This window comes from Haemaphysalis longicornis, unplaced genomic scaffold (genome assembly GCF_048455015.1).
Source record: "Haemaphysalis longicornis isolate Haplotype H1 unplaced genomic scaffold, Haemaphysalis longicornis Haplotype H1 scaffold_8, whole genome shotgun sequence".
NCBI lineage: Eukaryota > Metazoa > Arthropoda > Arachnida > Ixodida > Ixodidae > Haemaphysalis > Haemaphysalis longicornis.
Window position 1 is genome coordinate 117,786,063 of NW_027526445.1, and position 15,623 is coordinate 117,801,685.

Here is a 15,623-nt window from a genome sequence, read left to right on the forward strand (position 1 = left end):
TAGCGAAGACATTTTTTTTTTCTCTTGTACGTCACGAGGTCTGCTTTTCTCCCCCGTTATAGCGAAGTACTCGGGACAGGGCACTGGCTTCGATATACGCGATACTTCGTTGTAAGCGGGTGCTCTTTGTGCACCACGACGGGGACTGGGAAGTAATTTCGAATAAAGCGATGTCTTGTGTGTTGGTGGCCGATTCCTTCCCAGGGTGACTTACTAACCCTGCCTCTTTCGTCGCCCCCCCCCCCCCCCTCTCCCTCTCTCGATGCATTGGCGATTGCCGGTGTCCTCGTCCATCGTCATCGCGGCAGCATGCGCGAAGCTACTGCTTTGGTATGGTTGCTTTCCTTTACGTCGCCAATTCTGATGGTCGTCATTGTCGTAGCGGCGGGAGTTAGGCGCGGCGGCCGTTGGCCGAAATAGCCCTCCGAGGCCATAAACGCTTGGCGTTGGAGGATCGGGCTTGATGGGTGGAGTCTCATGCGTTGTCTGCGCCCTTTGCGTCTGGGGTGGGAACTGCGCGTGTAGTCGGGAGAGCGGGAGCTGGCGCGGAAGAAATAGGCCTGCGTGCATTGAGTCGATGAAGCAGCTCGAGGCGCGGTCCATTAGGAAATCTCTAGGTGGGTGCGCGCCGTGATGCGGATCTATACGGCATAAGCTGTGCCGTGCGGACGAAACGGTGTACGCGGAGAGGGGTGGCATTCGGATTCGGTGAATGGCGAGAGAGGAAAGGGCCCTTGTGTTGGGAACAGCGTCTTGGCTTTTCCGAGGGGAGTGGCGGGCCGCCTTTTATTTTTTATCCTTTTATCCCTTGCGATTGCTTGTGTGTGTGTGATAGAAGAGAGAGAAATGTATAGGAGCGCGCTGCGGATGTAGGTGGAAGGCGCGAAAGGTTGGCGCGGTGTTTACTTGGCACTCAAAAGTAAGGGCCCTGCCCTTTACAGCCGCGCGGGCCGTCAGAAACGCTGTGTTGATGGTGGTGTGGCCACGGGTAGAGACGGAGAGGCTCTCTATTTGAACACTATGCACTACCGGAGTCTGGCACTACGCAGGAAGTTGTTTCTTTCGCACCCTCCCCCGGTGCGGCTTCCTCCGCCCCCTCCCCCTATTTTTTTTCTTAGTATAGAAGCACTCTGGGCTGTTTCCCAAAGAAGGCAACGAACCGTGTTTAGATTCTCCTTTGCCATAATAAACAGATACATTGGCGCAGTACCGTCACTAGAGAAGTACTTTTCTCCCGCCACATCCCTCTCTTACAAGAGGTGAAGCAGCCATTTTCTGCTTACCATGGATCAATTCATACCCTCACGGCACAATAGTGTACACAGCAACCTTGGGGCTCTTTGATGAACCCCACACCTCCCCCCTAACACAACCCCAGTTATGGGCAGCGGACTCTTACTGAAAACGCGCGTTTTCCCGTCTAGAAAGACCGCCCCGACGGGGCAGGTGTTATTTCCATTACCAGCCATTTTGAGTACACCTTTATTCAGTCATCCAGCGTCAGTCTCTGTGAACAATTTGAGGAGGAGAAATACCGTGTGCAAATATATGCCTGGTGGTGTTTCGGTGCGCGTGCGTGCGGGCCACCCCGTTAAACCTCCCCGGTAAACTGCGGTTCGACGCTGCGCTCGAGAAAAAGTATCGGCAGCGGCTTGTCTGGCAAAATTACTGCTGGGCAAGCAACCTTCGAGCCCGGCAAACAAATGGCCGCGTTTTTTCTTCTCTCTCGTCCACTGTTTAGCGGGAACGTCTCGTTGCCAGACTGCTGCTGCCGACAGCCGCCACAAATGAGCCGATATGTATGCGCGCCTTCGGGCGAACTGTATACAAAGGGGGCGTCGAATGCGGGGCTTGTACAAACTCCGTTTTTCTTTTTGTGTGTGTGTGTGTGGCGCTAAGTTATGTTTTGTTTTGTTTGTTGTTCCTTCGCTCCTGGGGCGCGTGAGCTTGTACTGACTTATTTGAATTCCGCGTTCGCTGAAGTCCGATGGCGTTATGCACCGGCGTGGGCCCGGTCGTCGCTCTTATTGCTGCCTACGTGCGCTTATGAGAAACATTGCCGGATCTTGTTGAAAGTATGTAGCGCTTTTTTTTTGTACGTGCTGCCCTCCCAATAAGCGACTCGTCTCGTCGACGCCTTTTTATTTATTTTGGAAACCGGCGTCGTCCCGCCGGGAGACCGATGGGAGAAGACCGTTGTCGCAGTGGGGGAGCAAGCGTTCTGCGGATGCAGCACGGGGGAATTCCGCTGCTCGCGACAAGCTGCCAAAGGTAGCAGTGTCGACGGACATATCAAGAAGCCAAGAAAAAGCGCTCTTGCTTGAAGAAAAAAAAAAAGAATAATTCACCCCCTCCGTCTAACCGTGACGATAATTGAGCGCGAAGCTTTCTGGTGAGGGATTCTTTGGCGTCTTCTGAGTTCGGCTTTTGACTCTCTGAGCTTTGACCCTTTGCCATTTGATGTGGCACGAGGAAAGCTTCGCGTTCAACCATCGTCACCGTTACACGGAGGGGTGCATGGTTTTTGGGTCTAACTCTGCGCAACCGTGCGGCCTTCTGCAAATCAATTGACTGCTTACGTGGCCTCCGCGCGCCGCCGGTAGCCGATCGCGGAGGCCACGCTGCTTAGCTCAAGGCGTCCTGGACAAGGGAAGCCACCCCGAAGATTCCGTTTTATTTATTTTTTTTTTTTCCCTCAAAGAAAGTCTCTCTCTCTCTCTCTCTCTCTCTCTCTCTCTCTCTCTCTCTCTCTCTCTCTCTCTCTCTCTCTCTCTCTCTCGACCGTGTCGCAGTGGCGCATTCGGATAGAAGCCGCGGTTTCATGACGCCAAGGACCCAGGTTCGATTCCGATCACGGGAGGCGTTTTTTTTTTTTTTTTTTTTTTTTTTTTTTTTTTTTTTTTTTTTTTTTTTTTTTTCCTTCACTTCACCCACGATCATCACCATCGTCAGAGAAAGTTTCCTTTCCTGCAGCGCGTTCTCGACGCCACGTACGCCATCAGTGAGGCTTACAGAATGCTTCGCTTTAAAAGAAGCGCTTTTGTGTGCAGAGTCCACCATCCGGCTCCAACGTGGAAAATGAAGCACCCCGTGATTCTTTTCAAGCCTGTCTTGCTTGACCGGGAAAGGCTGCTTGCTTCTTCCTTTCAAATTTCCCGGCCCGCGCTGTAGTATTGGAAGCGAAACTAGTTTAATGATGGGAAGGGGGGCTGACCTGTGTCTGTGTAATGCGCCGCGGCATTAAGCGGAACTCGAATTTGCATTTTTAATCTCCGTTTGTGTGAGGCGCGAATGGGTCGCTTTCTCTGTATGTCGTCTTTTCTTTTCTTTTTCCCTGGGAGCTCTGCCGCTGTTCGAAATTGCCCCCCCCCCCCCCCTCCCCTCCCCTCCCCACCGTCAGCGAGCGGCCTTTGAGTGTGTAGTTGAAAGGCCTTTCTCCTTAACGGAAGATTATTCATGAGTGTCGGGCCTTCCTTGTATTGATCGCCCCCGGGGGTGCTGAGCGTTGCGTTAATTTGTTAAGCGCTGACCGCGGCACTTTCTTTCTCGCGCTTTTTTTTTTTTTTCCCGTAGATGTAATTCCCCGGGTTAACGTAATTGACGCACCACTGCGCTAATCTCGTAGGGTATGCGATTTCTTCTGCGAATTGCTGAAATCAGACCCGTCGAGCCAAGTTGCGAGACCTTACAATGGCGCGTCTTTGCGTTCTGCGCGACAAGCGTGCGAACGCCGCTACTGATTTATAAAAGTTCTGGCGACCGCGTGGAGAAAAAAAAATGGCGTCGGCGATGCTTTTGGTATCGGACGCCTATATTGTCGCGAATTAACACCTGCCGGTGTTTCCTTTGTGGGACACTGCATGTGTGCGTGAGAAAAGCGGGGTGGGGTTCGTGACGGAGCTTGTCGACTGGCATGTTTTTAGAGAGTCTTTTATCTCGCGAATGCTTTCTTTTTTTTTTTTTTCAGCATAGTTTGGGAACTATCCAAAAACGCGGGACGCGCAACGCACTCGTATCTGCTGACGGGATCTTCTAGACCACAGTGCAGCAGGTGCGGAGAGGCCCCATCCGTAGTGCACATCCTAATCACATGCAAGGCACTTCACGCAACACGACACAAACACTTCAGAGAACTCTACAGACAACATATTCCCCTACATCCATCGTTTTTTCTGGGTGACGATGCCATGGTTTCCGTGAAACGTGTGTTTGAGTATTTGTCAGAAGTCAAGTTTTTAAACCTCGTTTCCTACCACGCATAATCAAATCTGGCCCTATACACCAGCCATCACCATTATCTTTAATTGATTTTACTATGTTCGGTTTACACGTTTTTTTTACCTACCCTTCACTTCATTAAATAACCTTTTCTCTGGCGCTCTCTGCCCTTAGTCGGCCTTGCGCCATAAAAACCCAACCATCATCATCAAAACGCGGGACGCTCGCTGAAACAATTGTCTTCACTCTGTGCTGTGCACGAAGGGGAGGTTTCGTTTCCCACAGAGATCCCGCCTAAAGGAACAGAAGGAAAAAGCCGCGTGTCTGCATCTGCCGTTGCAAACGTGGACATTTCGTGCAATTTCCTGCAAAATTTTAACGTTTAGGTACACCAAGAGGAAATATCGTCTCAAAGAAGAAGAAAAAAAAAAGCCGGCCTCTGGATGTAGATCGTAATTCAGTAAGTGGTGCATGTACGCAGCAGTGCGTCCAGCTTTAATTTGAACTTTACCTCTCCTGCCTGCGTAGTTTAAGCTGGGCCTCGGCCCTCAAGTCAGGAGTCCTTCCCCTACTGGAGCCTACCGTTTGGCATCGGAGAAACCGCGCAGAGAATGCACGGGCCCAGTGCGAGAGCGAGAACAGGAAACGCTACAGTGCACTCTGGCGTGGGAGACCTCTCTCTGCGAGTGGGAATTCTCGCTAGAGGAGCAGTGCGGGAAGTGCCCGTCCAAGCGCCGCTGGCCCGTACGGTCGTACGGTCGGCCGCTCCCTTCGTGGTGGCGCGAAATGGCTTTCTCCCCCTTGCGCCGCGCACGCGAGCGAGAGTACGGAGGGCGTGCCCCTTTGCCGGAGACTGCTCCAGATGCGAGAAGCGATACGGGAAGAGGTTGGAGGGGGCTGGAGTTTAGCGAAATCGCCTCCGGAGGGCGAGCCCCGGCGCGTGAGCTCGATCTTGCCACCGGGGCCGGGGACGTTGTGGCACGGCAGTCGCTGGGCTTTAGAAGAGGCTGGGCGGTGAAGGGGGGGCAGCAGATGTGAAAGAGGGCATTGGCGGAGCCGTGGGTGCGACTTTTTTTTCTTTCATTAGCACGGGTGGCTACCTTATTTGAGAAGGGAGTTTCGTGGGGGCTTGCTCTTCCTTCATTCTTTTTTTTTTTTTTTTTTTTTTTTTCAAAATGATGAGGAAGCCTACTTCCTCACTACTTCTTCATATACATTACGTCCAGGTTGGACGTAATGTATATGAAGTGTACCGTGCGTGTACGAACAAGCGACTTTTTCTTCAGGCCCTGGGGACGCGCCGTCCGCTCGCTTCCCCATTTCTTCTCCTCCGTGCATCTTTTACGGCCCTTTCTCGCACATCTGTTTCCATTAGCGGCACTGCGATGGGGGCACGTATCTCTGCTGCTCGGACGTCAACTGGCGGCGCTGCCAGGAAGGGGGCCGTGTCATCGCTCACCGGCGAATGGCCGGCAGCGCTGCGCGGGAGGGGCCGACAATCTACAAACGTTGAGCGTGGCAGCTGCGCACTGTAGCCGAGGCTGCGCTCGATTGCTGTCGTTGACGGAGTCTCGGCGCTTCCCGGCCGGCGGGCCGATATGGGGACTGAAATATCGCGGCGCTCTACTCTCCCGCGGAGTACACGGCGTGTGGGAGTCTGCGATAGGACGGGAGCTAGACAGAGTGGCCGATGGCTGGGAGCGGCAATTTAGCGCAGTGTGATCCACGACTTTGCGCGTAGGCGGCCGTATGCGCGTGCGTATAGTGAGTACAAGGGTGCGCGAGGGATGTTCTTTTGTGCTCGTGGCGCGCAATTTGGCTGTCGTGAGGCTAGCGGCACTGTTTCGCCCTCGGTCGCGACCCCGAGTTGTATTCATGTGGGCCGAAGACGTGTGCGGAGGGCGACGCGTTTTCCTGTATCGGGAAACCAGTCCCGTAGCGGTCCGGTTTTGGAGAGGGAGGCGGTGCTGCCAACCTGCGAAGCCACTTTTCCCCTGGCTGGAATCAAGATTCCCTAGATTTCCCTAGATTTTTGTTGAAATGCTGTATTAGATTTTTTTTTAAGATGTTTAGCGGTAACCACATGAAGCGATTTTTGCGAGCGACGCGACGAACGATGCGACGGGGATCCGCAGTCGCTCTTACCAATCGCTTGCTGAGGCAGCACATGAGAGCGGTCGCGCGAGCGACGGCGAAACGCGGTCCCCAATACGATTATCGAAGTACACACAGCCGCAAGATTTTTTATGTCTGCACTTCCCGCAAAATTTGGAAATCTGACCCTACACAACATATGACACAAAAACATGCACTACGAAAGAGTGCACTTGCAATGCCACGCAAGTATATAAAAGTAAAATAATGGGAACGAACACAGACGATGCGCACTGCATGAGATAAGCCCGTTCTACATGGAGCGAATTTCGCCTGCGAATCCGCTGGAACGAACATTCGCACTTGAGAAGTTCGCAATGCCTGGAATTGTCGTCTACATGGGGCCTGCGAACACCGCGATTTTCGCATTTCAGATGCGCCTTGTTTGCAGACTGAATTAAGTTTGCCACCAGCAAAGGTTGTGATTTTAACAAGGGTGGTTTTATTTTACTTTCTTGGCAAGTTGTTTCTGCCTGGTTTGCGGTAAATATAAGTTTATTTGCGGTTTTATATAAGAATCGCCAATTCTTTATCAATGTACGCACACACAGCAGAGAAGACAAACTTTTTGGTGTGCCCGCGCTTTTGTCGCGCTCATACAAGCAACGCCATCTGGTTTCCAAGCGTGCAAGTGGTGCCGAGCTGTCCGGCCCTTCTACTAGAGTGAACTAGAATACTACAGGGGCGTAAAGCGAGCTCCGAGACCGTACGAATCGTAGGCGCTGACATGATACAATTCCCATAGTTGCCAGATCAATTGTATACAGCTTTCTAAAACGTTGTTCAGTAATTACTTAACTTAAACAAGGAACTGAAGCAAAATAGTTACAAATAATTGCTTAAGTAATTAAAACTAGCTCTATAAAAAAACTTTTAGTGCAATTAGGCTCTCATTAGCGAGAAAACAGTAAGTGCGTATTCTGTTTCGGTTTCGATTTTATGCAAGTGTGCTAGGAAGTGGCCAGGCCCTTGCGCCTGACTTGCGCAGTGTGTGTGTGTGTGCAGTCTCCAGCTCAGATCTGCGTGCGTACAAAATGTGACATTTGGTACAACTCGGATGCACGCGCTGAGCAAGTGCCTCCCCCGGCGCTTGCGAGGCTATCATTCGTTTCTTCACGTTAAGCACCTTATCTACTGCTCCTGAACTGACGCCGGAACAGCGATTCCGATCTGACCTTGACTACCGCAAGTTCACTACAGGCTACGGAGTGGCAGCCAGCGATCGCTCCCGTTGGAAGAGAAGCTTTTATAATCGTTCGGTTTCAGTTGTTTTATTTATGGAACTTCTCATAGCTCTTCGTTCTTCGAACTTTCGCGCAAACGTTCGTGAACGTAGAACGAAAACATAGGTATCGAAATGCGGTTTCTTTTTTAATCAGTCACAATAAGTCAATAAGTTAAGTCAATGTTCATGCCTCGCGCGTTCTGTGCGGCAAATTACTGCCCATTCAGTCCCGCAAGCTTTCCCTTTGAAGTGGTGGAAAGCAGCTACAACTTCACGAATACAGACAGAAAGGAAAACGGTACACGCCGCTGACTGTATTTAGCATACTCCCTTGGCATGCATTCTTCCACTCCGTTAGCCTGCGATCGACCGCGCTCTTTCGTTCCTGCGCTTCAAAGGGCCGCGACTCACCGTCAATATAAGCGTTGGCCGATGCGATGTTCTTTATAAGCGACCCCAAACCATCCACCGCCGGCGGCGGCGGCGGCGTCCGCAGTGCTCTTCAAAGAAGAAACAGCATCCGGCGCCAGGTTTCGATCCGAGAACTTTGCGGCCGCAGCGCGACGCTCTACCGACCAAGCTACGGACGCGACGGTGATATCAGTGTTAGACGCGCCTTATATCTTTAACGCATTCAAACTACGTCGTCAGCGGCGTGCGTTGGCGACTCAGCGGCGTTATAGCGGCTTTATAACTGCGTGGTGTACACGTGATACTACAAACCCGATGGAAGAGAAGGCGGCGAGGCGGTGGGCTGCGGGGGCCGAGCGCAAGCGCCGCAAGCGGGCCGACAACCGTGCATTCGCACTTTCACATTCTCCCCCTCGGGGAAATGCGGGGGAATTTTTTGTGTGTGTGTGTCAATAAAGGTTTTACATTCAGCTAAAGCCACAGTTTACTTCACTTCGTTTGAAAAGCATTGAGCGACTCGCGAAATGTCACAGAATGGCAGTTAAAGCGGCACAGCACAAAAATGCACGGAGATCATGACGGAGATTTATTTTTCTGTGCGCCCCAGTACGGATCAGCTGATGTCTTGGCGTCCTCGCGCACGCATTCGAGCTTGCGCGCAAGTGTTGTGTGAGCGTTGCCACATCCTGCTCAAATAGTCACGGTACATGTAAGTCACACGCTAAACTGAAAACACGTCGGTTACCTACCCACAGGAGATAAACGACGCAATGCTGTCCACGCCGCCTACACAAAATCCGCCCTGCCAGTGGTCCGCCATGTTACAATTAATCCCGGCATGCTTCGCTAGCCGGACGCGGAAACGCCCCAGTAGCACGTTGCCAGATTACAACCCATCGCTTTCGCCGTTTTCAGTAAGCAAAAGCTCAGCTGGCAACCTTCAAATAGTTGTATCATGTCTGCCACTGTGTGTCGTACGGTTCCAATGCATTGGCTCAGCGGCGCGCTTTCCCTCTAGAGTCAGTATATTATCTCTATGGAATACTACGCCGCACACGTCGCACGAGCGGCGTTTGCTCGACCGCTTCAAATGTTTGGCACTTTGCCGCAGCAACGAAAGAAAGGTGGTTTTGCCGCACGAGCGGCACCGCATCAGCGAAATCGCTCCATGTGTAGTACGGGCTATATTCGAGCGAGCAAGCTCATAAAATTCATCAGTCATGTTCTTTTCAAATTTACGCCAACAATGTCAAACGTAGGAGCGCTAGCTTTGCTGGATGCACATTTATGTGAAATAGGTATCTGCGCTTCATTCAAAACCTTAATGCATAAGTATATCAAAATAATGACTGCTAAAATTAATAAATGGCACCATTAGGCATTATTACACGACTGGAGGCATCGGACCATGAAGTAAAAAAATTCCCTAGATGTTGACAAATTTCCCCGTTTTTCTAAAGATGACCCAAATCCCCTACATCTAGGGAAAATTCCCTAGAGCTGGCAGCACTGGAGGGAGCCTGGGAGGGAAGAAAACGCTTGCGGAAACGCGTCCGCACAAGTGTTTGGCCCTTTCTTGTAACGTCGCTCTCGCGCAAAGTTCCGTGCGCGCTCGAAGACCGCGCACACGCCCACCTCGAAACGAAAGCGTGCGTCGTCGTCGCCGGGGTGAAAGTGGGCTCGGAAGGGAGGGAGGTATCGGGGCGATGTACGAGGCGCTCCGCGACCATCAATTTCGCCGGGTCACGCGACCACCGGTGTCGACGACTCTGCCGAAAAGCCGCCCGGGGATTCGGAAGACGTGAGGGGGGTCGTCGAGAAGTGTCGTACCGCGCAGTCTTTAGCATTTCCCTCGATGGCCGCGTGTCACGGCAGTTTGGGACGCCGCTGCTGTGTTCTGTCGTGGCGTGACCCGGGCCCGTTGCGGCCACCGTCACGCGATGGTGATGATGATTATTACTGCCCCTCGATACTCCTTCTTCGGCCCACTGCTGCGATGGTTTTTTTTTTTTTTTTTTTTCCTTTTTCCTCTTTTTCTTCTCGTTATTGCACCCGGGTTAACGGCATGTTTAAGCTGTTTGCCTTTGTGGGCATCTTCCTCAACTGGTGGGTGTGGTGAACCAAAGCGTTTACGGAGGTCACAAAATTGCCCGCGGCCCCAAAAGGCGTTCCATGGGGAGAGTAATCGGCATGCTGTAAGGATTTTTGGCGCATTAGCTTTCCGGGGGATGCTTAATAGAAAGAGCTGCGGGGTCGTGCAGAAAATGGAGCGCGAGCGGTAGACCTACTTTACAGATGCGATGGCGGTTAAATTTAGAATGAGGAAAGAAAAGGCCCATAAATTGTTGTGTATTTGCTTGGTTCTGTGCAAATGACGTCGCATTTCGGCTGCCCTTGCCTCTGCCCGCCCACCATGCCTCTCTCCTCCTGCCTTCACTGGTGCTTACTCCATCCTACTTTTCCTGTCCTCTCTTCCCCAGTGCCTGTCTCCCTTGCACTCCCATCTTCTTATGCTTCCCCATTTCCCCTCCCACTGTCCTTCCCTTCCCCTAGTCTATGCTATTCTCACCCCCCTTCCCCTTCCAAGTACTTCAATGGTCCGATTTAGATGAAATTTCGCGCACAGCCTCTTCAATTTTTCAGAGTGTCGATATCTATGTGCATTTTGAGTATCTTATACATTCTTTGAAATGCTGAGCATCTCTCCTTAAGTCATTCAAATGAATTGTAAAGAATATTGCAACTTATTGAGAGATACTACTGCTCATTTTCAGCTGCAAACAAAACGGCTGATGCTGTTCCATCGTGTACGCTGTGTAATCGTCCTCAGTCTCACCTTTTTTCGTGAGCTAGACAAGTGACCAAAGTCTGATCTCTTGCCTTCATTTCTTTTATTTTTGCAGCCCACCAGGCTGAACGTCTACAAGAACGACAATGACAGCTGGGACTACACCAACCCCAACCTTGGTGAGTGTGGTGGTGCTTTTCATGCTTTTTATAAAAACACTTCCATTTCTGCTTTTGGTTTTCTATAGGTCGTGCATCACTGCCGGTTTTGTTTGTTTGTTTTGGAGGCAGCTAACAGTTCTTGTTTTGCATTTGTAAGCAGGCTAAAGGGAGTATGATGCCGGCATGCGAACTTTCCTGCAAGGCGTCCCTTGCATTGCCGGAAAGCCAGCTTTGCCTGGTGTGTCTGGGTTTTTAACATTGCTTTGGGTGCAGTTTTAGTGTGTGATCTTAGCCCGCTTGCGGGTATGGTGAAGTCAGTGGAGAGCTGCAGTCTAGCATTCGGGATTAGGTGAATATGATGATAATTTTAATTGCCTGAAAGAGTGAAAGATGGCAAGTTCAGGTTTGCTGTGGCTGAAAAAAAAAATTGCTAATAAACATTGTGTTCTTAGTTTTGCATGCAACTAGCTTGTGGGGCTGTGAAAGCACTACAGGTATTGGAGGTAGCCGTGACTTGTTACCTACAACGAGTTTCCAGCGCAGTTTGTCTAGGAAAGTGCAGGCTGTTTTCTTCAATGCCTACAGTGCGCTAAACTGTTATTATCCGTGCCATCTGCTTTGCTTTGGTCTCGAGCTTGGTGCATCCCTGTGCTGCATAGTAACGACATTGCCAGAGTTGCACCAGTGGTGCCTTTTCGATGTTTGAAAGCGCTATTTTGTGTGCTGTGTCCAATTTTTCCCTGTGCATTCTGTACTGAGCACTGCTACTTTCTCATGTACCTTGAAAATGTTTTGCCAAGAGGCAAGTGCTGAACAGAGGCAATGTTCTGATCCTCTCCTCTGGTTATCCCCGTGGAAGTTGTCTTGTAGTAGGGAACGTGCTGTTTTGAGATCGCAGTGTTGCGAATGGGACCAACGGGGGATCAGGATTGGCCGACTGTTCAGCCCATTGCTCTTGCGCGTCTCATAAACTGTCCCTCACATTTCTGTCACTGGCAGACTCACTTGGTGGCTCTGCACACCGAAACATGTCTCACATGCTTGGCCCACACTTGGAGACAACAAGCAGCGAGCCTATATATCTATATATATCTATATACATGGGAAATAAAAAGACGACATACTTTTTATCAAAAAAACACCGGGTCCTAGCGTCTCGTTCCTTAGCCCATTCTTTTTTTTCCCCCTGTGCCAAGAAGTGCCCTTGCTGGCCGCACTGGTCACCTTGCCCGCCACATTTTTTGTTTTGCTTTGCTAACGCGAGTGGAGGCAGCCCGGTGCCCTCCCAGCCACCCGTTCCTAGGATGTGAGCGAGCAGCACAAAGGGACATCCTGGCGACCACAGAACACGTCGGCAAACGGGCCGGGCGGATGACGCGACGGAGCCCAGCACCACTTGCCTGCCACACAGGCTAGATGCAGACACTGACCACTCTTTCGCTCTCACTGTTGACCCAAGACGAGAAGACTGAGGCGGCCGTTTTTTGCCCCCCCCTGCGAAGATGTCAGAGACGGGCGCGTGTGGGCCGAGAGAGAGAGAGAGACTACCCATTTTTCACTCGTGAGTGATCCGGGCCCCACGCAACCACCCATCATCACCACAACCACCACCACCACTACCACCACCACCCCTCCCAACAAAACTTGCCCTTGCCACCACAACAGAAACCACCAAAACAGAACAACTGGACGATACGAAGAGAACACGGCACAGAGAGAGGGGGCTTTCGAAGGACAGAGAGAGAGAGGCCGGTGGGGCGTGCTCTCACTACCAACCACCACCACACGACCATTGAACCCCCCCAAGCCGACCACCACCACCACCCCTTGCACCCCCGTGCGGCGCTGTGGGAGTGGCTCCTCTAACTGGCCGTGTGTGTGTGTGTGTCCCCTCCCCCATCCAGGAGGCTGGGGCGTCGTGGTGGTGCCCTCTTGCCCCCTTCAGTGGTGTGGTGGGATGGCGGCAACAAGCCTACGGCCGACGGCGCTGGGGGCTGGATGAGAGTGCTCTCTCGCTTCTCTCTCCCCTTCTCTCACCAACTGCTCTCTCTGGTGGGTAAAGGACTTGGTGGCAGCCCGTCGTCGCAGGGAGACGGGAGGACGATCTGTGACTGTGGACGCACCTAGCTCGACTCGACAGCTGGAGTGGCCCGGTCTTTGCTGTTGCCTCTAATCAACTTGCGCCGGCGTTTTGGCCTGGAGCATCGACAGCCTTGTTTCCCCGACGGCTGTGGGCATGGTAAAGCCAGCAGCGGCGTTTTGTTGGGGGTTTGTGTGTTTGGTGGTGCAAGGTGGCCAGTCGGTCGGCTCTGCGGCCAGGGAAATAGCTCTTAATGTAACCGGAGCGTCTCTCGAACTGACCAGGCAGGGCACAGCAGAGCTGTTGCGCCCTCAGTGCGTGATGACTGCATTTATCACTGTTTCCTTTTTAACCCTCTCTGTGTCTTCATGCTGGTTGGCTTTCATATTTCTGTATGTTACGTCACTGCTGTCTCTGCTCGTTTTTCTCCTCCATTCATAAAAACATCACTGGCAGGGGGGAAAACTCAACAGTAGGAGAGGTGCGTTACCCTGGAAGAAATGCCGCATTGAAGGAGTTCACAGGGAGGGATTCAGCCCCTTTTCTTGGTGCATGATAGCTCATTGAATGCATTTGTATCTTGTTGTAGATGGGACAAGTATGTGGCGCCACCCCAAAATCCACGTGCAGGACCCAGGGTCTCCTTTGTTAATGTGCATTGCCTGGTGGTGGGTTGCACTTGGCAAGTCCAATCACTGGCAGTGCGTGGGCATGCACCTTGGAACAATTACTACGCTGGCACTGTGGACACTAACCTAACAACCAAAGCACTCGGGGAATGGTGTTGCTCAAGTTTTGGGCACCCTCTGCGTATTGCATTCCATGAGTCTGTCAGAGAAAGTGGTACGGGCTACAAGAAAAATGTAGCTGAATATATGCTTTGCATTCCACTTCCCTTCTTTCTTTCAACTGTGTGATCTGGGAGCGAAACTTAAAAGCAGGGCTTTCTGGAGCACACTCCGCGATGCAGTGGAGTACTTAGGGTTGCATGCAGCAAAGTTCAAATTGCCCCCTCCTGCAAGAATTTCGTTGAGGGTAGTGTTAACGGCATTGCTGTGTTGTTTCGAAGAGTCCTCGCGGCAGTCGTGACACCGTGAAAGGAAGGGACTGCCACGTGTGCTGATGCGACGCCCGTTCTAAGGCTGCACATACCAGCAGAGACTTCCAGTTTAGGTTTTGGTTTTCGTGCTATTGTGGCGACATCTGTTGTGCACGAATTGCAGTTCTCCCAGCACTGCTAGCTAGGCCCAGGTGCTCTTTGTGCGTGTTTCTAAGGCAAGCGACTCCGGTGTGAATGTTTCATTCAACGCGTGAGATACAAAGATATCATCCCAGGTACACAGAATCGTGCAGAAAGTTGGAGCGTGCGGTGCAAGCCGGGGGGGGGGGGACTACTTGCTGGGAAAGGGAAACGGCTGCAACAGAAGAGTGTAGGACGCTGCAACACGGGCAACGTACGCCGGCTTGGGAGGCAAAGGTTCCAAGGGGGCGTACAGGTGGCTCGTGAGTGGAACTAGTGGAACGAGCTTCGGAGTGGGCTGTACAGGAGGCTGGCCGAATGGTGACCAGAGCAGCAGCAAACTGAAGGGTGGGGCAGTTCACACGTCCCTGCGTTAAGTGCGGAGCACTTTAGGGGTCTGGCTTTTCTTCGTAGCTCGTCTGGGGTAATTTGGACAAAACTGTGAATTAACGCATTAATACCCCAAATTCTTGAAAACTCAATTTGGTGTCTCCCTATCAACCTTTTGAAGGGCTGCAGTGCCCACTCTTGGCTACTTTTTGTATCAGCGCCAGACTAGTACCGAAACTAGCCAGGACAGTGTGCCACAGCCCCTTTGATAGATCACTGCTCCGCACTTGACTGCATTTCGCATTGAGTAGAACTGCTTTAATTTTTGTTCGGATGAAAACAGTGCTTCCATTGCAGGAGAATTACCATTTAAATGACTCGCCAATTTTTGCAATGTGTTCAAAAGGCATGCAGATATGGGGCTAAGTCCCTTAGCGTCAGGTGTTCTGTTCTCGCAGCTGGTCGTCGTCGCACTTTTCGTCATTTACTCTAACAATCAGAGGTGCTTGACTTCATTTTGTAGGAAAAGTATATAACAGAGCTTGCGATGAGCTGGGAAACTGGTAGCTGGTATCTGCACCACAAATAACTCTAAGAACAGACAACACTGTCTTGTCTATTCTTCTTTCCTCTCTGTTGCTCTCCTTGTTGTCCATGTTGTTTTGTCCGATATAAACGTTTGAAAGGAGATAACCTGAATGTTGTTCACCTGGTAAACCAAAGTTGGGTGTACAGCCCTGTTTTAAAGTTCTGGTCAGCAATGACTGCATTTCTTTTTTTTTTTTTTTTTTTCTTCCCAGGTATCTTGTGTTGCATTATTTGTGGAATATATAATAGAGCCTTGTTGAACTATACCCGACTTGGAGGCAAGAAGTAACATTCAAAAATGTAGTGTAGCATAGCTGGTTGAAGAGTTGCAGATATTGACTTGGGCATTCTTTGAGACTGCTTTTAACCATACACTTGTGGCTTAAGTGAATGTATGTACTGCTGAGCTTTTGGTATGTTAGTCTAGG

At 51.2% G+C, this 15,623-nt stretch overlaps 1 protein-coding gene across 5 annotated transcripts in view; it reads left to right on the forward strand.

Annotated features, from left to right (window-relative positions):
- The window catches only part of LOC144149342 (heterogeneous nuclear ribonucleoprotein L-like), a 125,827-nt gene that overhangs the window by 98,134 nt on the left and 12,070 nt on the right, over positions 1 to 15,623 (forward strand). For all 5 annotated transcript variants that reach the window (XM_077680898.1, XM_077680901.1, XM_077680899.1 and 2 more), the window contains one exon: positions 10,912 to 10,975. In XM_077680898.1, coding sequence (XP_077537024.1) covers positions 10,912 to 10,975 — 64 coding nt within the window. The remainder of the gene's footprint in view (positions 1 to 10,911; positions 10,976 to 15,623) is intronic.